Raw genomic sequence first — 24,306 nt, forward strand, 5'->3', positions numbered from 1 at the left:
TGCATAGAAGGTGCTCAGTACATACTATCGATGAGGGTGCACAGTGATCCACCAAATAACTCTAGAAAATCACAGCTGAAAAGACTTCAGGGGACCTGAACAATAAAATGGGGAGATGACTAATTAGAGTGAGAGTCTCTCATGAATAAAAAATGAGATGATATTCTAGATGGACAAGGCTGGAGAGGCATGGAGCTTAGGCCAGGAATTAATTCATTCCTTCAACCATATTTATTGAGTGCTTACTGTGTGCAGAGCATTACACTAAGCACTTGGGAAGTACAACTCAGCAACAAATAGAGACAATCCCTGCCCACAACGGGCTCACAGTGTTAAGAGCTAAAGAGAAAAAATTATATTGTTCTTTCAAAATTTTTTTCCAAATGTCAGGATTGGGTCCCATAATTTGAAGACTTAATTGTACAACAATTGCAGCGTAGCCTAGTGAAACAATCATGGGACCAGGAGTCAGAAGACCAGGGTTCTATCCGAGCTCACCACCTGCCTGCTGCGTGATCTTAATAAGGTAAGATCATAATGGCATTTAAGTGCTTACTACGTGCCAGACACTGTACTAAGGACTGGGTTAGATACAAACAGACCGGGTTGGACCCAGTTCCGGACCCACACGGGGCTCACAGTTTTAACCTCCATTTTACAGATGAGGTAACTAAGGCCCAGAGAAGTGAAGTGACTTTCCCAAGGTCGCACAGCAGGTAAGTGGCAGAGCCGGGATTAGAACCTAGGTCCTTCTGATTCCCAGGCCAGTGCTCTATCCATTAGGCCAATCTGCTTGTGATCTTGGGCAAGTCACTCCTCTCTGCCTTGTTTCTTTATCTGTAAAATGAGAATCAAATACTTATTTTCCCTCTCTTAGATGGTGAGCTCCCTATAGGACAGGGACTGTGTCTGACTTGATTCCACTCTGACTTCAGCGCTTAGTCCAGCCCTAGGCATATAGTAAGAATTTGGCAAATATCACAATAACTACTATTGATGAAAAGCAAGGATTCAGTTGTTACTAAGTCCAAGCTTGAGGGCATGTTGGAGCCCTCGCAGGAGAGGGGGAAAACAAAGGCTGCTGTTTCCAACTTGCGACACCTAATTGATGTCTACTAGAACCAACCCTGATACCAAACCATGAGAATAGTATCAACGCTACCGTAAGTCATTAACTACAGCTCCTCTAAATCTTTTACAAGGAAGCTAGTGAGCAACGCTCCTCATTTCCACTAAAGGCAGAACGCAACCAATTAAACGGTGAGCTTTTCCAGGGCAGAGATCTCTGCACACGGGAGGTGCTCAAAGGCCACCAAATTGAACATGGGCATGAGATTAAGGTTAACTACAGGAACTGCCCATCCTGAAACTTGTTACCCTAAAAGATCGCAAAGAAAAACCTTTCCAATAAGCAGCATGGCCTACTGGAAAGAGCACAGGCCTGGGAGTCAGAGGACCTGGATTCATTCATTCATTCATTAGTATTTATTGAGCGCTTACTATGTGCAGAGCACTGTACTAAGCGCTTGGAACGGACAATTCGGAAACAGATAGAGACAATCCCTGCCCATTGACGGGCTTACAGTCTAATTGGGGGAGACAGACGGGCAAAAAACAAGACAGCTTAATCACGATAAATAGAATCAAGGGGATGTACACCTCATTAACAAAATGAATAGGGTAATAAAAATATATACAATATTTTATATTCTAATCCCAGCTCTGCTAACTGCTTGCCATTTGGCCTTGGGTAAGTCACTTAACTTCTCTGCACCTCAGTTCTCCTGTTCTCTCTTCTACTTAGATTGTGAGTCCCATGTGTAATTTATCTATTCATTTATTTATACTAATGTCTGTCTCCCCCTCTAGACTGTGAGTTCGTGGTGGGTAGGACTGTATCTGCTTGTTGTTATATAGTATTGTCCCAAGCACATAGCACAATGCTTTGCACACATTAAGCGCTCAAAAAATATGATTGATCGAATGAATGAGTGAATGAATGTGGGACAGACTTTGTATCCGCCACAATGCAGAGAAGAGTGTTTGACATGTAGCAAGTGATTACCAAGTACCAAAACAATAAAATAAAATAAAACTGGGGGTAGAACTCTCAGTTTGATTGAGTTAGGAGTCTTCTTTGTGGAAGTAGGCCTTTCCTCCTAGCCCAGCAACGACCCAGCCTCCACTGATATCAGCCCGGATAAAGAGGGAGCCTCGTTGCCCAAACCCGAAAAGGGACTCAACTCACGTCACTGGCAGCCTGCCGAGCAGCTTTGGCAACTTGGATAGGAAGGGCATCCGTTCTGAGGTCGTAACCCTTTTTCTTCAAGTCTTTCAGGTCCAGTTTGTACATAGACTGGAAGAAAAAAAAGGGAATGATTCCACCCGATTACTCTCTTCCGCTTGGCACGGCCACCACGGAAAAGCACCCACGGCCCCCGGGGGTAACTTACGTCGCTGATGTTGTAGGCGTTCACTTTGGCCTGGATGAACTGCGGGAGGTCGGCGGGAAGGTTATACTTGTGGAGCCTTTCCTCTCCTTTGGCTTTATAGAGGATCTGCCAGGGAGAGAAGAGGGAAAAAATCAACCAGAGCAGTATCAATGGCACCTGGTGAAGATTTACAATCTGTCAGATCTCCTTCAGCCACGGATCTCACTGGAGACACTGGTACTTTTTAATGGACGTTCCTGCACCGGTGGGGTCTCAGGAAGCAAAGCCCACCCACCCCGTGCAGTGAGAAACGGAGGGTGCTACTGGAATGAAGAACAGCAACATAAGTAGAGTTGGAAATTAATTTCACTGCCCTCTTCCCTTTTCCTTTTTCTGGTAAGTCCTTGGTACTGTCCTATCCCTCTGATGGAAGAAACTAATTTTCACTAGCCAGAAAGGAATCCAGTGAAAGGAAATCTTACAGCCCTGACAGGTTTTGTTCTGATGGCCCAGGAAATATCTAGGAAGATACACACCAGGGTGTGGAGTGACCGAAGGAGTGGGAGAGGGAAGGGGAACGGAGACTAGAGCTTCCCCCAGCCTGTATCTGGACACCCAGAGTGGCCGCCCAGCACGGAGAGGGAAATAAGAGAGGAAAGGAGGGGGTTTCGTCTTCACTCCGTGAGAATGTGCATTTGAGCTATGTGAACCTTAGTCTTCGCAAGCCTTTCACTGTCCATCCTCAAGGCAGCAAGGTTAGTGGCTAGTGGTCCCGAGGCCTGGACCCCAGATCCTTCCTGAATTCTGGACTCACTTGTGGACGGTCCTGCAAGGACCTTTAGAAAGCCCTCCCTCCGGCTAACTGTTCCTCGTGTCCCGGACCAGGAAATGGGCTGATACATCCACCCCCTTTGCTTCACGGACTTATTTTCAACCCAGGGAGTGCTAGAATATCATTTCCTCATTTGTTTCTACGCACCGATCACTGAGAGAGCCCCTAGCCTGTGGCAGCCATTCTGCCAGTAGCTCGGTACCTTTCCCAAGCAGAAATGATCAAATGTGGAAATTGAGGGCAAGTCAACGATTCGCTAACTTGAGCTGTAGCTAAAGCTGGTTTTTTTGGTGGGGGGATGGCCTTGGAAAACATATTTGATGTCTTCACTGTTAGAGGCTTTGGGAACATTTTCATTGTAAACCAAGATGATTCTGGACTCTTTGGAAATGGCGAGGGGTAACTGACCCAATTAGACGGGGGGCTTAGATGGACACTCACGTCACTCCTTTGGGCCTGGTTGATTTTGGACTGAACAATAATAGGATCGTCTTCGATTGAGGTAAATTTCAGAGTATCTGGATGCTGGCGATATTTTTTCTGTTGGGTAAATAAAAAACAAAACTATGTTTCATTTTCTCCAAACCTACACCCATGGCTGTACAGATTCCTGGAGATTTACTTTGCTTTGGGGATAATCTTCTTATATCTAAAACGTTTCAAACACCATATTTGTATAAAAAAAAAGAACATTTATACCACACAATCCAGAAGCCTTATGCCTTACATAGAAGGGAAAACATTCTTAGTACAGTGGAAACCAAAAGGGAATTGTGGACAGTAATTACAGCACATGTTAAATCTCCTGCTTCAGGCTATAAAATGGGGCTGTTTCTACTGAATTCCAAGATGTCACTTAGAGTACCCTGAGCTTGGAGTCTACAGAGGCATCATTTACTCAGGAGGATTCACAAACTGTCTTGCAGTCAAAGATCTAAGCATTCAAGTGTAAGTTCCTTGAAGTAAGGGACCACGTCTTTGGCTTTTATTGTCTTCTCAAGTGCCCTGCAACCAGTAGGTACTCAAAAATATGGCTGAATGAGAAATGATCCCTAATTACGATGAGGATGCCTGAAGAGCACGGATGAGTGGCACTCGGGCCATTTTCCCCATCTGGGTCTGGCCCCGGTATTCACAAGTCCATAAATACTTGAAGGCAGACAGTAAGCCCCTTGAAGACAAGGGCTGTGCCTTTATTGTTATTTATATTTATTTTTATTGGATTCCCCCAAGTGCTCTGCACCCAGAAGGCACTCGATAAATATTACTGTTTGATTCACTGGCGGACGCCTGGAAGTCGAGGATTGAGAGACTGGATCGCTTGGAAAGGTGGAAACAGGAACAACTTAATAATAATCGTAATTATGGTATGTGTTAAGCGCTTGCTATGTGGCAAACACTGTTCTAAGAGCTGGGGTAGATACAAGTTAATCAGATTGGATACAGTCCCTGTTCCCCATGGGGCTCACACTCTTATCCCCATTTTTTACAGATGAGGTAACTGAGGCCCAGAGAAGGGATGTGACTTGCCCAAGATCACAAAGACGTGTGGCAGAGCCAGGATTAGGACCCAGGTCCTTCTAACTCCCAGGCTCATGCTCTATCCACTACGCCAGCTGCTTCTGGCTTAACTTCAGGAGGTAAATAAGAGAGGCGGACGTCTCGGGGAGTTCATCAGAGGGAGGGTGGCAGAGTGATAGCCACTGACTTACTGGAAAGAGCCCAGTCTCCCTATGCCACAGTTACTTGGGATTCAGGCAAATTGGTCAGACTTCCAAAGGACACCTGTTTCTGTGGTAGTTGCCCCTTATGTGGGAGCTGGCATTTATTTTCCCACCTTAGGGCACCCAAATGTCTGAAGGTGGGCCCGGATGGAAACGAGAAACGTTTTTAACTCTAAACCCTGTTGCATGGACGGGCATCCCAGCATGGACGGTGCTCCTTGGGAGAAGGAACGGAGGAGGTTACATCAGCCTACAGGCATAATTTGCCACGCATTTGGGTCTCCTGCCATTCTAGATCCCCGTTGCTCTCTGGGGCAGAGCCGACAGGCAGCTGCAGATTACATCTCTTCGTAACTCCAGTGAAGAGATCCAACTTTGGTCTCCTGACTAACTCACACGATCTTTATTTCGGTCATGTCGTCTTAGTGTTTTGTTAATCTCTCCTTATGTAGCTGTCTCCAGTCCCCTCTCCCCTTTTCAGTTTTACCCTGGAGCCCCACAAGGGTCAGGAACCGTGTTTAATTCCCACACACGTCTTCTTTCCCAGAGTTTAGTATAGTGTTCCGTACACAGTAAGCGCTTAATAAATATCCCTGCTCTGCCTCTTGTCAGCTGTGTGACTGTGGGCAAGTCACTTCACTTCTCTGCGCCTCAGTTACCTCATCTGTAAAATGGGGATTAAGACTGTGAGCCTCATGTGGGACAACCTGATTCCCCTATATCTATCCCAGTGCTTAGAACAGTGCTCTGCACATAATAAGCGCTTAACAAATGCTAACATTTAGGGGAAGCAGCATGGCTCAGTGGAAAGAGCCTGGACTTCGGAGTCAGAGGTCATGAGTTCGACTCCCGGCTCTGCCACTTGTCAACTGTGTGACTGTGGGCGAGTCACTTAACTTCTCTGTGCCTCAGTTACCTCATCTGTAAAATGGGGATTAACTGTGAGCCTCACGTGGGATAACCTGATTCCCCTGTATCTAACCCAACGCTTAGAACAGTGCCCTGCACATAGTAAGCACTTAACAAATACCAACATTATTATAAATGTTATTACTTCTACTAGTAGGAAAGAGTTAAGGAAATGGATGGAAGGAAGCAGAACTGCAGGGGTGAAAGAATTGGGAATCCCTAGGAGGTGGAGCCTCCAGTCAGCCACACTGAACCACAGAATGGCAGAACCCCCAAAAAGGTCTCAGTCCCAAGGTTTAATTCGAGGGCCACATTTGTGGGCTGTTAAAATAAACCCAGACCCGAGTTAAGACCTGACCCAGCTGGATTCCTTTACCTCATTGAGGATATCTGACGCTCTCTTTGACTTCTCCATTTCCAAGGAACCAAATGGTACCCAGCCACAGCCTTTCATCCAACTGTTATAGTCAGCTTTGTATTCAACCTGGAAAATGGTTTGTTCAGAGGGAAAAACACAAATTAGTGACCAGTTCAATCAAAGTAATTAACACTCACGTCTTATCACTGCAACAGGACGTTCTTCCACAGACTGTGGGTGTTCCTGCCTACCCTTAGTATTTGAAGACAACAAGGATATCTGTAATATCTCTAATTTATTTAATTTATATTAATATCGGTCTCTCCCTCTAGTCCTTGAGCTCGTTGTGGCCAGGGAATATGTCTGCTTATTGTTATATTGTACTCTCTCCAGGGCTTAGTACGGTGCTCTACACACATTTAGGACTCGATAAATACGATGAAATGAATAAATGGGAGACAACTGGTGTTGAGATCGGACACTTTCAAAAGGATGTGGCTGAAAATACTTGCCTACGACCAACTGGCTCCCCAAACATTAACGGGGTTTACGTGGTCATTTCAGCAGATAGAAGCTTCTTTATGGCTAAATGTGGTTTAATACTGTGTCTAGTTAAACTAGCCCTTTTGACCTATGTACTTCACGACGTTACACGCAGCACACCTCCACTACCTTACCCTGAAGTAGCAAAAAGTCATATTTGCACAGTGATGACCCTGATGATTTCATTGGTAATAGGGATAGCATTAAGATGAAAGTAAACTACTCACATCGCTCTGCAGGGCGTAAGCCTTCTTCGCCAGGTCCACGTTGATACTATCAGGGGGATAGCTGTAATTGTGTAAGACGTGCTTATAGTCCACATCGCTGGCAATTGCTTGGGATTTCTTAGCCTGGGTGACCTGGATCATATCCAGAGGTGCCGTGTAGACCGTCTTTGCCTTTTCGTAATCCTTTCGGTATTCACGCTGAGAAAATGAAATGGCTTGTTATTAGGGTATGGATCCAACCCTAATACCCCAATGGGCCCATTACAGAGATCTCGTGTTTATAACTTAAAACGACTTTTTAGAGGTGGATGCAAACATTGAAAGGAGTGTGTTTTCCTTTTTGCCTTTCCCCAGAAAAATCACGTATCTTCAAACTTATTAGAAGAAGATGTGAGGGATGCTGCAGGTATGTATGGATGATCAGGGAACAGAAACCATTCCTTGCTATAGGGACAATAGGGACCACCAAGAAATGATTTTCTGCTTCAGTTTCTATTGTCCTTAGCAGTTCCCCTTCCTTTTCTACTTCTACCAAGCACCATTGCCAGGGTATGATAACAGCTACTGAGAGGTGCAATCTCAACCCCTGGAACCTGTTGTGGACTAATAATAAAACAAAACCAGAAAAGGAGCAAAATTTCCAAGCAGCTTTCCCCACATGAGAAACTGGAGAAGATCCTCCTTTTCGTTTATGTGTCTTTCAAAGCAACTGCCTTGGGAATAGGGAGGTGGCAGTCATGGCTTTTCTTGTTAATTACAGAGCCATTTTAGACTAATCGGTGTTTTATTCAGTTACCCATAACTGGACCCTGCCAGCGTGGCTCAGTTGTAAGAGCACGGGTTTAGGAGTCAGAGGTCGTGGGTTCTAATCCCGGCTCTGCCATCAGTCAGCTGTGTGACTTTGGACAAGTCACTTGACTTCTCGGTGCTTCAGTTAACTCATCTGTAAAATGGGGATTAAGACTGTGAGCCCCAAGTGGGACAACCTGATTACCCCGTATCTAACCCAGCACTTAGAATAGTGCTCGGCACGTAGTAAGCGCTTAACAAATACCAACATTATTATTATTATATTACAAAAAGCCATTTACTTCTGTCCTGGGCTACCCCTCGACTTGGGTGCTCTGTACAAAAGGAAATGTTATTCACTTTCATCAGTGAAAGGGGATCACGACAATATCCTTCTAGCACTATCTTGTTGCAATATCTGGAACCTTTCTTCGTCTTACTTAAACTTACACTAGCCTTAACATACTGTATTCCTCTGAAATAGTGACAGAAATGCTGAAAGAATCAAATAGACATTAAGGAAATCCCAGTTAGTTCTTTTTATCTTAAAAGAGGAAATAAGGAGTTCTGGGGAAAACAGCTCTTCTTAAATTGAAGTTCCAGGAACCTGATTGTTCCCTGGATCTCGAGAGTAGAATTGGCACTTTACACACACCAATCACCTCTCAGAATTTCAGAGATCTGTTCACTCCTAAGTCAAAAGCAAGAGACTTCGGCTGGGGCACTTACATCGCTCTGGTTTTTGGCCACCTTCAAAGAATGGAGCATCTTGGGATCGTCATTGATGCTCAGGGCTCCAATCATTTTCCCTCTGCTCTGCTCATAATCTTTCTTGTACATCACCTAAAGAGACACCGCAGATGGTCAGCTCCCTGCCTTGGGGACAATCCACCACCCGCCCCACCCCAGCCCCTCTGGCAAAACTTACATCGCTGGCATTCTTGCTGTTGGCTTTGGCTGCCAGGAGAGGGATAGAATCAACCTTGATCTCAAACTTCTTAGCTTTACTCTTCTCCCAGTCATGCTTGTAAATGTTCTGGAGGGGAAAATCACCCATAGAAGAGGATCTTAAAGGCCTAATGTCCAAAAGTATAGCAGATGTTACCCACATCAACCTCTCCTTTGGAGGGTAGGAAGAGGCTTCCCCTAAATAAGCACTCACTGTTCTTGTGGAGACAAGAAGCACAAGACATTTTAGAAACTTACGTCACTGAGATTGTAGGCATTGACTCTGTGCTGGATGAAAGCTGGAGCATCTGCTGGGACGTTGCATTTGAACTTCTCGCTCTCGTGTTTTGCTCTGTAGTTCAGCTGAGAGATAGAACAGAAGCACCCAGTCAGTTCCACGGGCATAATACCTAGTGACCCATGATTATTCTAGTTGGAGAGGCATTTCAGCGTTTAGTTGGAGGTGGAGGGATTGATGGGGCAGGGAAGGGGGGTAGTCAATTTCCAGGAGCAGGAGCAGCATGGTCCTAGAGAACTGCCTTCTGCTGGAAGGCAAAAGTAGCTAATGCCATATTACAGGCTGTATTTTCTTCCTCTGCCTGACTTACATGGAAGTTACCTGAAAAGCTAAGTTCAGCAAAGTCCCTCCCAGAGTTTGAGCAAAGGTTTTGTTCGACCATTTTGGCCTGTGCAGTCCACTGGAACTCCATTTCCAAATCGATGTTCTAGACCCCTTACACTCTGGCTCATCCTCCAAAAAGAGCAGCAGCAAAGTGGCTTGCATTTGGATTCCTAAATGTGCTGTCTTCTTCCGACCCAAACTCAATGTCCATTTCCCATCGCCCCATCCTACACCCTTCCTTATCCATCAAATGCTTTCTACAAAATACTACCAGACCCTTCTGACCCTCAGGATCTATACATAACTACAGTGGCTCCTAAATTTCTCCAAACCATACTTTTCCCGGACTAGAGCAGTATTAGATCAGACTAATGGGGTGAAAGGTCTGCCTTAGTGAAGACGAGACCTGCTCCATCTGGAAATAGCTACACCAGTGTTATTACAAACAAGTTAGGCCTGTAAAGACTGAATCATGCAGGCGGGTCTACTTGATTTGGGGTTTGTTTGTTATTCTTTTTGGATATTTCAAGGTACTCACATCACTCAGCTGCTTGGTATTGATCTGGGCCTGTAACTGGACCGGAGAGTCAGTGACTGCAGTAAACTTCGTTTTATCGGGGTGCACTTTGTAGGTGTGCTAGAAAAGACAGACTCTGTTAGCTGATTTTCCAAAACAATTCCTACTGTGCATCCTTGACCCCTCCCCGTCAGCCAGTTTTATCCCTAACAGCCGGGTTTTTAAGCAAAATCTATCACGTATGTGAGGGAAATGAACTAGTGAACCACAAAGAGCACAGATCATTTTAAGAGAAATTGGATCTTTATTGGTTTGGAAATTCATTCATTCAATAGTATTTATTGAGCGCTTACTATGTGCAGAACACTGTACTAAGCGCTTGGAAATTGTTTGCGGGGGCTGAAAGATACTTCTAGCTATCATGCTTGAAGGAATAATGATATATTTTCCAATCCCAGAATGCTGAAACATCGCTCTGACCAACAGATGTCACAATAGTCTCCTCAATGAACATCAGCAATGCGTCCTGTAACTCAGGAGTACCTGCTGATGACTTTTTAAAATCTGTACTGGTTAAGTGCTTACTATTTGCCAGGCACTGTACTAAGTGCTGGGGTCGAAACAAGTCAATCAGATTGGCCACAGTCCATGTGTCACATGGGACTCACAGTTTTAGTCCCCATTCATTCATTCAATAGTATTTATTGAGTGCTTACTATGTGCAGAGCACTGTACTAAGCGCTTGGAATGTACAAATCGGCAACAGATAGAGACAGTCCCTGCCCATTGACGGGCTTACAGTCTAATCGTATAGATGAGATAAATTGAGGCATAGAGGAGTTGAGTGCCTTTTCCAAAATTACACAACAGACAAGTGGCAGACCTGGGTTCCTTCTGACTCCCAGGCCCATACTCTATCCACTAGACCATGCTGCTCCTCTGGAAGGAAGGACTTACATCTTTACACTGGTCCAGTTTCTTGATGGCTTCATACTCTTGAGTTATGGTCTGGGGGAAGTAGCATTTTCCCCTGTCTTCTTCATATTCAGCCCGGTAGTTTTTCTGAGAGAAGGAAGAAAATGTGAATAGCAGAGAAACGTCATCGCTCTCTAAAACAATGCCTTCGGAAGAGACACCCAACGGCCTCGACACTTACGTCACTGTTCTGAGCTGCAACCTTCATGCAGTGGGAATGATAAGGGTCTTCGAAGCTGCCCACGTAATGTCCCAGAATATTCTTCACGTAGGAATCTTTATATTTATTCTGAAAGGAAAAAATACATTCCATTCGGTGAAACACCGGGCCCGTGATTCAATCAAAAGCGATGACTGAAGCACTGCTTACCTCCCCAAAGTTTTTCAGAAGGGTATCCAGCTGAAACTTAGGAGTCTCGCAGTAATTCATGCTCTTGGCTTTTGTCTTCTCATAGTTTTCCCTGTATAGTCTCTGACAATGAAAAATGAATGAGGTAAATAAAAGGCTTCATTTTATGCATAAGTTTCGATCAAAAGGAGGTTTTAAAACACACCGTGATTTTGGTAACATTCGTGTTCAAAATGAGTTGCTTTCCAGAGAAAACGAAGCATCAGAGAATAGTAGATTAATTACCGCCAAAGCCTAAAATTGATTCGTTTGAGTGTCTTTTGGGAATGGATGCAAAAGGCTTTTACCTGAAAGACTGCCCTCTTCTAACAACAAATAGCATTATAATCTTTTTCAAAATCAAGAAATAATCATTTATTGCAGTTCAATAACAATACTCAGTACTACCAGGAATATACAATGGTTGAGTTGATAAGCACAGACCTCTCTCTTTACAAGTCACTCTTCTGAAATTGATTTCCAGGAGCCAACAGAATTCACGTTCATCCGTAAAAATTGACTTTCTCCAATCCTGCCTTTTGAAAAAGTGATTTATCCAGGACCCAGAAAACTAGGCCCACAGAGGTACAAAAACAAGAGCTGCAAGATGAGAACGAATAATCGAGGCCCATATAGTTTTCCCCTTCATTTGTTTCGGACTGTGGCATTTCACAATAGCGCAAGTCTCACAAGAGAGGGTGGTTGTGCCAATGAGTACAGAATGAAGGTGGGCAAATTGTTCCCTCACATAAAAAAATGGGATCAATGTCATAACAGATCACTTTGTGTATAGTGACATCCTTGGCTGACCTGATGGTTGTTATGAGCTCATACTTGTCGGTAAACACTAATTCCCAGACACGAGGGAAGAATGGTCCATAGGTATTCATCAGATCCTGTCTATGATGACACAGAGAGAGCCACATAGTAGGGTCTGGGACTTTCATTTCGTTACACTCGTGGGCGAGTGACTAGATGCTAAATTCACCCATACACTTGCTGCTCACAGCTTCGCTGAACTTCACTTCTCTAGGAAGGGATCGTTTTCTCAACTCGGTCTCCAGTGATGACTACTTGCTCTACTTTGTTGCCCGATACAATAGACTGTGTATCGCGTATTCTTTTTCCATTTTCCCAGGATTCAAGTTAGACACAGATTTGGGTGATTTGAAGGAGGAGGAGAAAATGTTCTTGAATGCAATCCAAAAAAATGTGTTTTGGGGCATGAAACAATTTTTCTTCATTTAAAAAGTACTAATTTGAAGCTATTTCAAAATTATTTTAGCATTTTTGTAAACATCCTTAGGATAATGATATAATTTGTCCCACAATTTCCTAAACAACAAAATCCATTGGAGATGTCTTTCTCCTCCAAATTCCACCCTCAAGCCATAGGTTGCAAGCATTTAAATAAAAGCTTGTTGTTTCCTCTTGATTCAAACAAGAAAATTACAAGCCCTGAGGAAATCGACTCTGCTTTAACACGAAGTCCCCGGAACCTGATTTGTCCCATGGATCCCAAGAGTAGAAGTGGCACTTTACACGAACCAAACACCTCTCAGAATTTCGGAGATCAGTTCATCCTAAAGTGAAAAGCAAGAGAGTTTGGCAGGGGCACTTACATCACTCTGGTTTTTGGCCACCTTCAAAGAGTGGAGCATCTTGGGATCATCACTGATGCTCAGGGCTCCAATCATTTTCCCTCTGCTCTGCTCATAGTCTTTCTTGTACATCACCTGCAGAGACACCGCAGATGGTCAGGTCCCCTCCTCTGGGACAAAACACCCACCACCCCACCCCAGCCCCTGGGGCAAAACTTACATCGCTGGCATTCTTGCTGTTGGCTTTGGCCGCCAGGAGAGGGATGGAATCAACTTTGATCTCAAACTTCTTAGCTTTACTTTTCTCCCAGTCGTGCTTGTAAGCATTCTGGTGGGGAAATTCACACAAAGAAGAAGATCTTAAAGATTTAATGGTCTAGAGTATCGCAGACACTACCCACATCAACTAGGCTTTCAGGGTTTATGATGGCTCCAAAAAGCTGGAAGTTGAGAGAGGGATTAGCCGAGATGAAAAAATGGGCAGGATTAGAGCTGATTGGATGAAATTGGTAGTATGAAGGAGGGGGCACAACCAGAGATACTTTCCATGGCTCCAATTATGCAGTCATGTACCAGTTGGAAGCTAATCAGACCAAAAAATTGGAGCTTCCTAGGTATTGTCACACCCCTTGGAAACGTGGAAAGCAAGTCCATGGGATAAGCGGGACATTTTATCCACATGTTTCTAGTGAGAGCAACTGAAGGCATGTTAAGGGAGTGAAAACCAGGCCTCCAGTGAAATCTGAGAGCCTCTGAGAGGGGCTGAAAAGACCCCCAAATCAAGTCTTTCTGATCCACTTCTTCAAAACCTACCACACACACCATCTACATACACTTCCCTCCAAAGGTTTCTCTCTTGTTGCCCCATTCTCCAGATGGAAAGGTGCCACGTAAGTCTGGAGTCGGGATTTTGGACTTCAAGACCTTTCAAAGTCCTGTCCAGTCCAGTGACTCTAAGGTCCACTCATTTCACAGTGAGCTTTGAAACCCCTGCCAGGCACGATGCGTGCTAGCGCCCCTTCTCATGAATAACCACTCACCATTCTTGTGGAAACAGGAAAGACCAGACATTTTAGAAACTTACATCACTGAGGTTGTAAGCATTGACTCTGTGCTGGATGAAAGCTGGAGCGTCTGCTGGGACGTTGCATTTGAACTTCTCACTCTCATGTTTCGCTCTGTAGTTCAGCTGTGAGACAGAATGGAAACACCCAATCGGTGCTGGGCCAAACTACCTGGTGACGCACGATTATTCTAGTTGGAGAGCCACTTCAGCACAGAACAACCTCTGAATGGGAGCATTGGAGGAGAGGGGAGGGAAGGAGTTGGAGTGAGGTGGAGGGATTGTGGGATTCCAGGAGCAGCGGCACAACAGACCTGGAGAATTGCCTTCCGCTGGAAGGCAGAAGCGACTCATGTAATATTATAGGCTGTATTCCCTTCCGTTTCACGCCTTACATGGAAGTTAGCTGAAAAGCTAAATCCAGCAAAGTCCCTCCTGGGATTTGATCCAAAGCTTTGTGTCACCATTTTCAGACCCCTTCCACTCTGATACTCTGGCTATTCCTCCAAGAAGAGCAGCATCGAGATTCAGCCAAAGAGAATATTTTAAGAAGCCAAAGAAATCCTCCGCATCCCAGTTCGTCCTCTACGCTTATCGAGTCCCACTAGATAGCTTGTTCTCAGACTTTCTGGGATGCGGCCAGGCTAAGCTTCCTAGTTTCAATTTCCAATTTCATTCCTAAATGTCCTTTCTTCTCCTGACCTTATCCACAACCTTCCTTACTTTTCCAATTCTTCTTTCAAAAAAGTACCAGACCCTTCTCACCCAGATGATCTGTGCATAATTAGGGTGGCTCCTAAGTTTCTCCAAACTAAACTTTTCCTGGACTAGAGGAGCAGTCAATCAGACCAATAGGGGCGAAAGCCCTGCCTCGGTAGAGACGAGACCTGTTCCATCTGGAAATAGCTACATCTTTTTCATTTCAATCAAGTTAGGTCTGTAAGGAATCACACAGGTGGGTCTACTTGATTTTGGGGGGCTTTTTGATATTTCAAGGTACTCACATCGCTCAGCTGCTTGGTGTTGATCTGGGCTTGCAACTGGACCGGAGAGTCGGTGACTGCAGTGAACTTCGTTTTATCGGGGTGCACTTTGTAGGTGTGCTAGAAAAGACAGACTCTGTTAGTTGATTTTTCAAAACAATTCCTACTGAACATCCTTGACCTCTCCTCCGGCCAGTCACCTTTATGCCTAAACTTACCCCGGTTTCTAAGCAAAAATCTATGTGAGGGAAAGGAACGAGTCAACCCAAAATCACAGATCATTTTAAGAGAAATTGGATCTTTATCGGTCTGGAAATTGTTTGAGGGGGCTGAAAGAAACTTCTGGCTCTCCTATCTGTAGGAATAATGATAGATTTTAAAAACCTAGAATGCTGAAAAGTCACTCAGACCACTAGATGTCAGAATAGTCTCCTTAATGAACATCAGATTTTCTTGAAACACATCCCGTAAATCAGGAGTGCCTGCTGAGGATATATATATATTTGTTAAATGCTATCTGTTAAGTGCTCACTATTTGCCAGGCACTGCATTTAGGTCTGGGATAGATACAAGCAGATTGGCCACAGTCCACGTCCCACATGGGGCTCACAGTCTTAGTCCCCATTGTACAGATGAGGTAAATGAGGCCCAGAAAGGTAAAATGACTTGCCCAGCGTTACACAGCGGACAAGTGGCAGGGCTGATTTTGGAGCCCAGGCCCCAGGCCCGTGCTTTATCCACTAGACCATGCTGCTCCTCTGGAAGGAAGGACTTACATCTTTACACTGGTCCAGTTTCTTGATGGCTTCATACTCTTGAGTTATGGTCTGGGGGAAGTAGCATTTTCCCCTGTCTTCTTCATATTCAGCCCGGTAGTTTTTCTGAGAGAAGGAAGAAAATGTGAATAGCAGAGAAACGTCATCGCTCTCTAAAACAATGCCTTCGGAAGAGACACCCAACGGCCTCGACACTTACGTCACTGTTCTGAGCTGCAACCTTCATGCAGTGGGAATGATAAGGGTCTTCGAAGCTGCCCACGTAATGTCCCAGAATATTCTTCACGTAGGAATCTTTATATTTATTCTGAAAGGAAAAAATACATTCCCTTCGGTGAAACACCGGGCCCGTGATTCAATCAAAAGCGATGACTGAAGCACTGCTTACCTCCCCAAAGTTTTTCAGAAGGGTATCCAGCTGAAACTTAGGAGTCTCACAGTAATTCATGCTCTTGGCTTTTGTCTTCTCATAGTTTTCCCTGTATAGTCTCTGACAATGAAAAATGAATGAGGTAAACAAAAGGTTTCATTTTACGCATAAGCTTCAATCAAAAGGAGGTTTTAAAATACATCTAGATTTTGGTAACATTCACGTTCAGAATGAGTTGCTTTCCAGAGAAAACGAAACATCAGAGAATAGTAGATTAATTACCGCCAAAGCCTAAAATTGATTAGTTTGAGTGCCTTTCGGGAATGGATGCAGAAGTCTTTTTACCTGAAAGACTGCTGCTTTCTAATAACAAATACCATTATAATATTTTTCAAAATCGGGAAACAATTATATATTGCAATTCGATAACAATACCCTGCACTACAATGACTACACAATGGTTGAGCTGTTAAACGCAGCTCTTTAGAAGTCACTTTCTTCTGAAATTGATTGCCAGGAGCCATCAGAATTCATATTCAACTGTAAAAATCAACTTTCTCCAGAAAACTAGGCACACCAACAAAAGCCCTTAAATCATTTTCCTAACAATCAATAATGGGCAGGGAATGTGGCCGTTTGCTGTTGTACTCTCCCAAGTGCGTCATAAGGTGCTCGGCACACAGTAAGTCCCCAATAAATATGACTGAATGAGTATGTACTGAGTATTTGCTGCCTGAAGAGCACCGTACCGAGTGCTTGGGAGAGTGCAATAATTAGTCGAGCTAACATCTGCCCTAAAGAAACTTACAATTTAGAGGGGGAGGTGGTCGAAGATAAATAGATGTCCGTTATTGCTATGCGGGGGCTGGGAGGGATGTGAGTTCTCAAGTACTTAAGTGGTGCTGACACAGCAGATGGGAGGGTATGGGATGGAGAGATGAGAAATTAAGAAATCAATCCCAAGATGTCTTGGAGCAAATGCAAGAAAAATAATGTTTCTTCTCTGGAAAGTCTCCAGCTACAACCAACCCGGGGGGAATTCCATTACCTCTGTCCTAACAAAGACAGCCACACCAAGTAGAGAGATACACGGGAAATCATCGCATCATCTTTGCGTTTGGATTTGCAACCTTGCTTCATCACCCTCCTCAGCCCCCAGCATTTATGCATATATCTGTACTTTATTTATATTAAGGCCTGTCTATTCCTCCAGACTAAGCTCCTTCTTGGCAGGGAATGCTATACTGTAGTCTCCTAAGCAATTAGTTCAGTACTCTGCACACAGTAAGCGCTCAAATACAATTGATTGATTGCATCAACACCGACACGGCTCACAACCACCGGTTTCAGATACAGCATCCCATGCCGTGGACATACACGGTAATGCAAAACCCACTAAATAAATCATCTCAGGGCCCTGCCCTGTTGAAATCTCCAGATCACTGATTTTCTCCCTTCTCTTTCATAATTAGAAGACGGTTCAATCCATCAGTAGCATTTATTGAGAGCCTACTAGCTGCAGAATGCTAATTGCTTGGGAGAGAAAAGCAGAAGAAATGATCCTTGCCCACCCAAATGAAAAATATAGAAGAAGAATTTAGAAGCACCCTGGATCAGGGGAAAGAGCCTAGGACTAGGGGTCAAGAGATGCGGATTCTAATTCTGGCTCCACCACTTGCCTGCTGTGGGGCCTTGGGCAAGTCACTTATCTTCTCTGTTATCAGTTTCCTCATCTGTTATAAAGGGGCAGGGCGTAGGACACCTGCTCTCCTTCCTTCAAACCATCTTGTGGGTCAGGGACTGTGTCCGAACTAGTTATACTCTATCTACCCCAGGGCTTGGCACAGAGTGTTTAACAAACAGCCCTCTAATTATCAAGCAGATTAGCGGTTACTCTGGGAATCACTTGTGGTTAATTAGGAGATCATTTTTAATCCACTAGACTACAATCCATTGGATGAACCCACAAGATGAGGAGTGAGATGAGAACAAACGACGGAGGTGACAAAACTTCTCGGACAGGCAATCTAGTTTTCTCTTTCTTTTATCTAGGATGGTGGGACTGTCACAGGACCAATAGTCTCACAGAGCAGCCTGAGAGAAGGTGGCCCTACCAATGAGTTCAAAATGAAGGCTGACCAATTATCTCACATAAAGAAAAACGGGATAAAAGTCGGGAATGATGCCATAACAGAGCAGTGTGCGTGCAGCGGTGTCCTAGCTTTACCTGATGGCTATGAGCTCATATTTGTCAGTAAACACTAAATCTCAGCCACGAGGGAAGAATGATCCACAGGCATTCATCGGCGGCTGTCTGTGATGCCACAGAGAGAGCCCTATAGTAGGGGCTGGGACTTCCATTTTGTCACACTCCTGGGCAAGTGACCAGATTCTAAATTCACCTACATATTTGCTGCTTATGGCTTCGCCGAATTTCACTTCTCTAGGAAGGGATCGTTTTCTCAACTCAGCCTCCAGTGATGACTACTTGCTCTACTTTGTTGCCAGATACAATAGACTGTGTGCATCATACTCTTTTTCCATTTTCCCAAGGTTGAGGTTGGACACAGATTTGGGTAATTTGAAGAGTACCAAGGAGAAGAAAACATTCTTTGATGCAGTTTTTTAAAAAAGGTACTTTGGGACATGGAACACTTTTTCTTCATTTAAAAACATATGTTATTTGAAGTTATTTCAAAATTAGTTTTGTATTTTTGTAAACATCCTTAGGATGATGACATAATTTGTACCATAATTTTCTAAGCAACAAAATCCATCTGAGATGTTTATCTAAATTCCACCCCCAAGCCAAAGACACAAAACATTAAACATAACCGAGTTGTTTCCTCTTGACTCAAACAAGCACTGAGGAAATCATGTCTACTTCAACACAAAATCGCCAGAACCTGATTTGTCCTGTGGATCATGAGAGTAAAACTGGCACTTTACACGCACCAATCACCTCTCAGAATTTCAGAGATCGGTTCATCCTAAAGTCAAAAGCAAGAGAGTTCGGCAGGGCCACTTACATCGCTCTGGTTTTTGGCCACCTTCAAAGAGTGGAGCATCTTGGGATCATCATTGATGCTCAGGGCTCCAATCATTTTCCCTCTGCTCTGCTCATAATCTTTCTTGTACATCACCTAAAGAGACACCGCAGATGGTCAGTTCCCCTCCACCGGGACAACCCACCAACCACCCCGCCCCAGCCCCTCGGGCAAAACTTACATCGCTGGCAATTTTGCTGTTGGCTTTGGCCGCCAGGAGAGGGATGGAATCAACCTTGATCTCAAACTTCTTAGCTTTACTCTTCTCCCAGTCGTGCTTGTAAGCATTCTGGGTGGAAAACAATCACACACAGGTATTCATAGGGGCCCCATTTCAATACCAATATTTCCGTTAAGTGAGAAGAACAGATGTGAGGCCTTATTTTCTGATGCCAGTCCAATGCTCATTTCTTACCGTTTCCTCCCTCAGACCTTCAAAAGAAGGTCCTGAATCTATGATTAGAAGCCACATTACGGGAGAAGTCTTCATTAATAAAAGGTGCGTTATGTGATTCCTCTCTTCTCCAGAGAGTATCTTAATGAGTCCCCACTTTGGCCTCTGTGGCGGAGATGGTTCTAACCTATATTTTAGATTCAGATATTGAGGGCCAGGGAAGCTAATGAACTTTCCCACAATTTCAGGAAGAAAATAGGGAGGACCAGTGCTGAGAAGAGACCACCCATCCCTTTAATAGTGCCATGCTTTACTAAGACATCATCTAGTTTCACATGGTAAAAGCGTATATATGAAGGTGGGCATTTTGGCATCTGCAAAAGGGAAACATAACCCAGAAACAAGGATAGGTCTAAAGAGGCAAAAAACACTGGAAAGGTAGCTATGTAACTAAAAATGTCAATACGTCCCAAGTTATTTATGAACCACCACCAGGCTACCCATGGGTGCCTTGCCCTTCATCCTCCAAGACACCAGCGGAGTTGGAAGGAAAGGTGCCATGGATGAGGCTCATCTACAAGCCTGAAATCAAAATAATTACTCAATTCCATCTAAAAAGCCAATTCCTATACATACAAACACAGAGTTCTGCTGTTTTCCAATAAAATAAAAACCTAACAGGAAAGGAGAGATATATAATTCAGGGAGCAGGTTTATGACTAATGTTTCTCATCACTTGTGTTGTCTGCAATGTTTATTCCTCCATGAGAGTCTCATAGCAAAGTCTGGGATGCAAGAAGATTCAAAAGAGGTCTAGCTAGCTTGGTAGATGATAGTTCTATGATAGGTAATTGGGAAAAAAAATTACAGTGGTTAGAATGTCCAAGATAGATTTAGAAGGGTTTGTGGATGGTGGTTTGTTCATGGGAAAATTTAGGAACATTAGAAAGCACATCCCCACTCATGCAGTTGGATGTCAAAGGCTAATAATAATAATAACAATAATATTGGTATTTGTTAAGCGTTTACTATGTGCAGAGCACTGTTCTAAGTGCTGGGGGAGATACAGGGTAATCAGGTTGTCCCACGTGAGGCTCACCGCCTTAATCGCCATTTTACAGATGAGGTAACTGAGGCACAGCGAAGGTAAGTGACTTGCCACAGCTGACAGTGGGCAGAGCTGGGATTCGAACCCATGACCTCTGACTCCCAAGCCCATGCTCTTTCCACCGAGCCACGCTGCTTCCCATAAAGTTGTCCCATAAAGAGGACAACTATCACGGTCTCCAAGCGGCCCTTGATGTACCAGTGAAAATAGTATACTGGGCTAGATGGTCCATTGTTCAACTCGAGAATTACATTTTTCAAGATCCACAGTTCTGGTAGGTCAACGCAAAATATCCCAGACTACCAAAGTATCCTACCACGTTGGGTTGAGCGAAGCCATTACTTACGTCACTGAGGTTATAGGCGTTGACCCTGTGCTGGATGAAAGCTGGAGCATCTCCGGGCACGTTGCATTTGAACTTCTCACTCTCGTGTTTCGCTTTGTAATTCAGCTGAAGGTCAGAATGGAAACACCCAATCAGTTAGCCCTCCTCACGGGGCGGGGAAGCTCTTGAAGGGCAGAGCATAAAAGGCTCGAGCAGCCCAATCTATAGTAATTCACTGACCGTCTCCCTTTTTATTGATCCAAGCTTGCAAGCCTTCCCCTCACCTCTCTACGGCCACGCGGGTAGGCGAAGGGAGGGAATGCAAGGCATTCAAGTCCCAAAATGCTATGGGAGCTACTCTGAATATATACATTCACTCTTCTCCCATGATGCGTTTTTTCAGCGCACCTTTTGAATATTGTTAGGGAATTAGGAAACAGTCTTACTCCAAGGTGCAACTGTCTGGATACAGCACCGCGTGATGTCGGAAGACATCACTGTACGCACACACGGAGCACAATGTGTACTGTAATCAATCATCTTCATTGAGCGCTTACAGTGTGCAGAGAGAGTGCGCTCGAGAGGGTACGACATAACAGAGTTGGTAGACGTTGCCTGCCCACAACGAGCTCACATTCTAGAGGGAATATACTATAATATACTAATGTAGTATACTGTAATAATATAATATGGTAGAACAGAGTGTAATGAGCATAACCCAGCTTGGTCTTGGAAGTTCAAGCATTTGAACTTGATCAGTAATAATAATAATGTTGGTATTTGTTAAGCGCTTACTATGTGCAGAGCAATGTTCTAAGTGCTGGGGTAATCAGGTTGTCCCACATGAGACTCACAGTTGATCCCCATTTTACAGATGAGGGAACTGAGGCACAGAGAAGTTAAGTGATTTGCCCACAGTCACACAGCTAAAAAGTGGCAGAGCCGGGATTCGAACCCATGAACTCTGACCCCCAAGCCCGGGCTCTTTCCACTGAGCCACGAACCAGAGGTTACAAGTCTTTCTGGGATATATGTATTTTTTTTTCCTAAAATTGCTAAAGGCAATCTACAGAGACCAGGAACTTTCTCAGCCAAATCAGAGTTTATGCTTTTTAGCCTGTGGATAAGTTCACCTCTGGTGCAGGTGTTCATTATGGATAGAAAGAAAGGTTTCAGGGATGGGCTGGATTAGATACAAGATTGTCTGGAATAACGGGATCGACTTGGATTCCCTGGCCATTACTTGATACTTACATCGCTCAGCTGCTTGGTATTTATCTGGGCTTGCAATTGAACAGGAGAGTCAGTGACTTGAGTGAACTTGGTTTTATCAGGGTGGACTTTGTAGGCGTGCTGGAAACAAAGAACTTGGTTCAGTAGGCAGTTCCACAACAAATCCCCCAGATATGCACAGCCTGTCGATAAGCTCACACTCCAGTGAAGTTTCACCGAACCTCAGTGTGCATAATGAACTCTTCCCTCAGAGGGAAGTGTCTTTCTGAATCCTTGTTTTTTGAGATGATCTTGGAGGACTGAGTGCAGGGCAAAGAAAGTCTTACTGCAGAAATGGGAATTTACTGAGTATGGCCAGATTTTTAAGGGACATTTATACCACGGCAGGAGACACATGAAGAAATGATTTAGTGCCTGAATATTTGAGAGGTCCCAGGGGACAGAGTAAAAATGAGACTTCTCCTACTAACAATACTGATGACATTTATTAAGCACATACTCTATGTGAGAAACCTATAAATTCCCATTTTTGCCCCAGGTGAACCAGAGTGGTCTATTTGGGGAAAACATCATAGTTACTGCATTTACAGTTTTCAACACTTGCAGTCAAAATGGGTATTAAATCATTTTGCTGCCCCTGAAACGGGACTAAAGCACACCCATTTTATGTTCCTCACGTCTCCTGGATTTCTTATAAAATTAAAAAAGCCACTGATAGAAAACATTTGTGATAGTTTTTTTTAAAAAAGCAACCAAGAGTGGGTGTGAGATGGGGGGACGTGGCGCTCTCTTAATTTCGCTCGCTTCGATGGTTACCAAAAAAAAATCTGAACATTCCGTGCTGCTGCTAAACACAGCTTGACCACTGGAGGCCAGGAGAAACTGCAGCACTGAAATATTTCGACTTGCTTTCGGGCCCCCCGCATAAACCAGCTGGCCTCTTTTCAGCGGTGCCTGCTTGAGGACTTACATCTTTACACTGGTCTAGTTTCTTGATGGTTTCGTACTCTTGAGTTATGGTCTGAGGGAAGTAGCATTTTCCCCGGTCTTCTTCGTAATCGGCCCGGTAATTTTTCTGCAAGAAAGCAGACAACGGGAAGAGGTAGGCAGAGCCGTCACTCCCTAAAACAATGCCTTTGGGAAGGCACCCAATCGTCTCCACACTTACGTCACTGTTCTGAGCTGTAACCTTCATGCAGTGTGAATGATATGGGTCTTCAAAGCTGCCCACGTAATGTCCCAGAATATTCTTCATGTAGGAATCTTTATATTTATTCTGAAAGACAAAAACACATTCCATTCCGAGTGACTTAGATCTGTGCAAAACGGGGCCCGTGACTCAATCAAAACCTTTGACTGCAGCGACGCTTACTTCGTTGAAGTTGTGCAGAATGGTATCCATCTTAAATTTAGGAGTCTCACAGTAGTTCATGCTCTTGGCCTTGGTTTTCTCATAGTTCTCCTTATATAATTTCTGTCAGAGGAAAAAGGAAACAGTTAAAGCAGATTTGATGTCAGTCCCACCTTCAGTTTTAAGGGAGTTTAGGGAACCTTGGATTCTTTCTTGCTTTCCAATGTTTTTTTTTTAAAAAAAAAAAAAAGTTATTCAGTTACTGGCTTGGGAAATTTAGCCAAAAGGGGAAATGTACCTCGGAGAGACCCGTGGCTTTAGGGGACATAAGTTTTAATTCTACTCCCTGAATAATATCCACTGCGTCGGTATTTCAGAAAGAAAAAAAAGCTAACTAAAAAAAGTATGCCACATGCCACCTTAAAAAGTAGTGTATCGCCTTTCAGAGGACAGTTACCTACCACACTGAGAGGAAACCTAGCACACCGTCAGAGGAATTATGAGGGAAATTTATATCTGTTCCTCTGAAGGTTAAAGCTAAATTAAGACCTTTGAAATGCCAGATTTATTTTCCCTTATTAAGGCCCGGCTTATAAAATCCATTGGCCTTATGGATCTTTTTTCCCCCCATACGAGTTAAAGTTCCTTTAAACCTTCACTGGTTATCTTTTGTGTTCTCTGAGTAGGAAAGGATTTGGTTAATGACCATTCCATAAAATCAAGCTCCTCAAGGAAAAACTTGACGCCTATAGGCCAGGTTCGTTTGGGACGTCCAGCTAAGTCAACTTCAT

The 24,306-nt window shown here is 44.0% G+C and overlaps 1 protein-coding gene across 1 annotated transcript in view; it reads right to left on the reverse strand.

The window, feature by feature from the left end:
• The window catches only part of NEB (nebulin), a 170,840-nt gene that overhangs the window by 133,221 nt on the left and 13,313 nt on the right, over positions 1–24,306 (reverse strand). The window contains exons 11-36 of the mRNA XM_039913134.1: positions 23,537–23,638; positions 23,333–23,440; positions 23,135–23,239; positions 22,186–22,284; positions 20,953–21,057; positions 19,286–19,393; positions 19,087–19,200; positions 16,076–16,177; positions 15,887–15,994; positions 15,688–15,792; positions 14,933–15,031; positions 13,950–14,054; positions 13,086–13,193; positions 12,887–13,000; positions 11,247–11,348; positions 11,058–11,165; positions 10,859–10,963; positions 9,923–10,021; positions 9,021–9,125; positions 8,743–8,850; positions 8,544–8,657; positions 7,026–7,223; positions 6,274–6,381; positions 3,706–3,804; positions 2,454–2,558; positions 2,249–2,356 (exon numbers count right to left, since the gene is read on the reverse strand). Of these exons, the coding sequence (XP_039769068.1) occupies positions 2,249–2,356; positions 2,454–2,558; positions 3,706–3,804; positions 6,274–6,381; positions 7,026–7,223; positions 8,544–8,657; positions 8,743–8,850; positions 9,021–9,125; positions 9,923–10,021; positions 10,859–10,963; positions 11,058–11,165; positions 11,247–11,348; positions 12,887–13,000; positions 13,086–13,193; positions 13,950–14,054; positions 14,933–15,031; positions 15,688–15,792; positions 15,887–15,994; positions 16,076–16,177; positions 19,087–19,200; positions 19,286–19,393; positions 20,953–21,057; positions 22,186–22,284; positions 23,135–23,239; positions 23,333–23,440; positions 23,537–23,638 (2,841 nt within the window). The remainder of the gene's footprint in view (positions 1–2,248; positions 2,357–2,453; positions 2,559–3,705; positions 3,805–6,273; positions 6,382–7,025; positions 7,224–8,543; positions 8,658–8,742; positions 8,851–9,020; positions 9,126–9,922; positions 10,022–10,858; positions 10,964–11,057; positions 11,166–11,246; positions 11,349–12,886; positions 13,001–13,085; positions 13,194–13,949; positions 14,055–14,932; positions 15,032–15,687; positions 15,793–15,886; positions 15,995–16,075; positions 16,178–19,086; positions 19,201–19,285; positions 19,394–20,952; positions 21,058–22,185; positions 22,285–23,134; positions 23,240–23,332; positions 23,441–23,536; positions 23,639–24,306) is intronic.

Source organism: Ornithorhynchus anatinus, chromosome 9 (assembly GCF_004115215.2).
Source record: "Ornithorhynchus anatinus isolate Pmale09 chromosome 9, mOrnAna1.pri.v4, whole genome shotgun sequence".
NCBI classification, from domain to species: Eukaryota; Metazoa; Chordata; class Mammalia; order Monotremata; family Ornithorhynchidae; genus Ornithorhynchus; species Ornithorhynchus anatinus.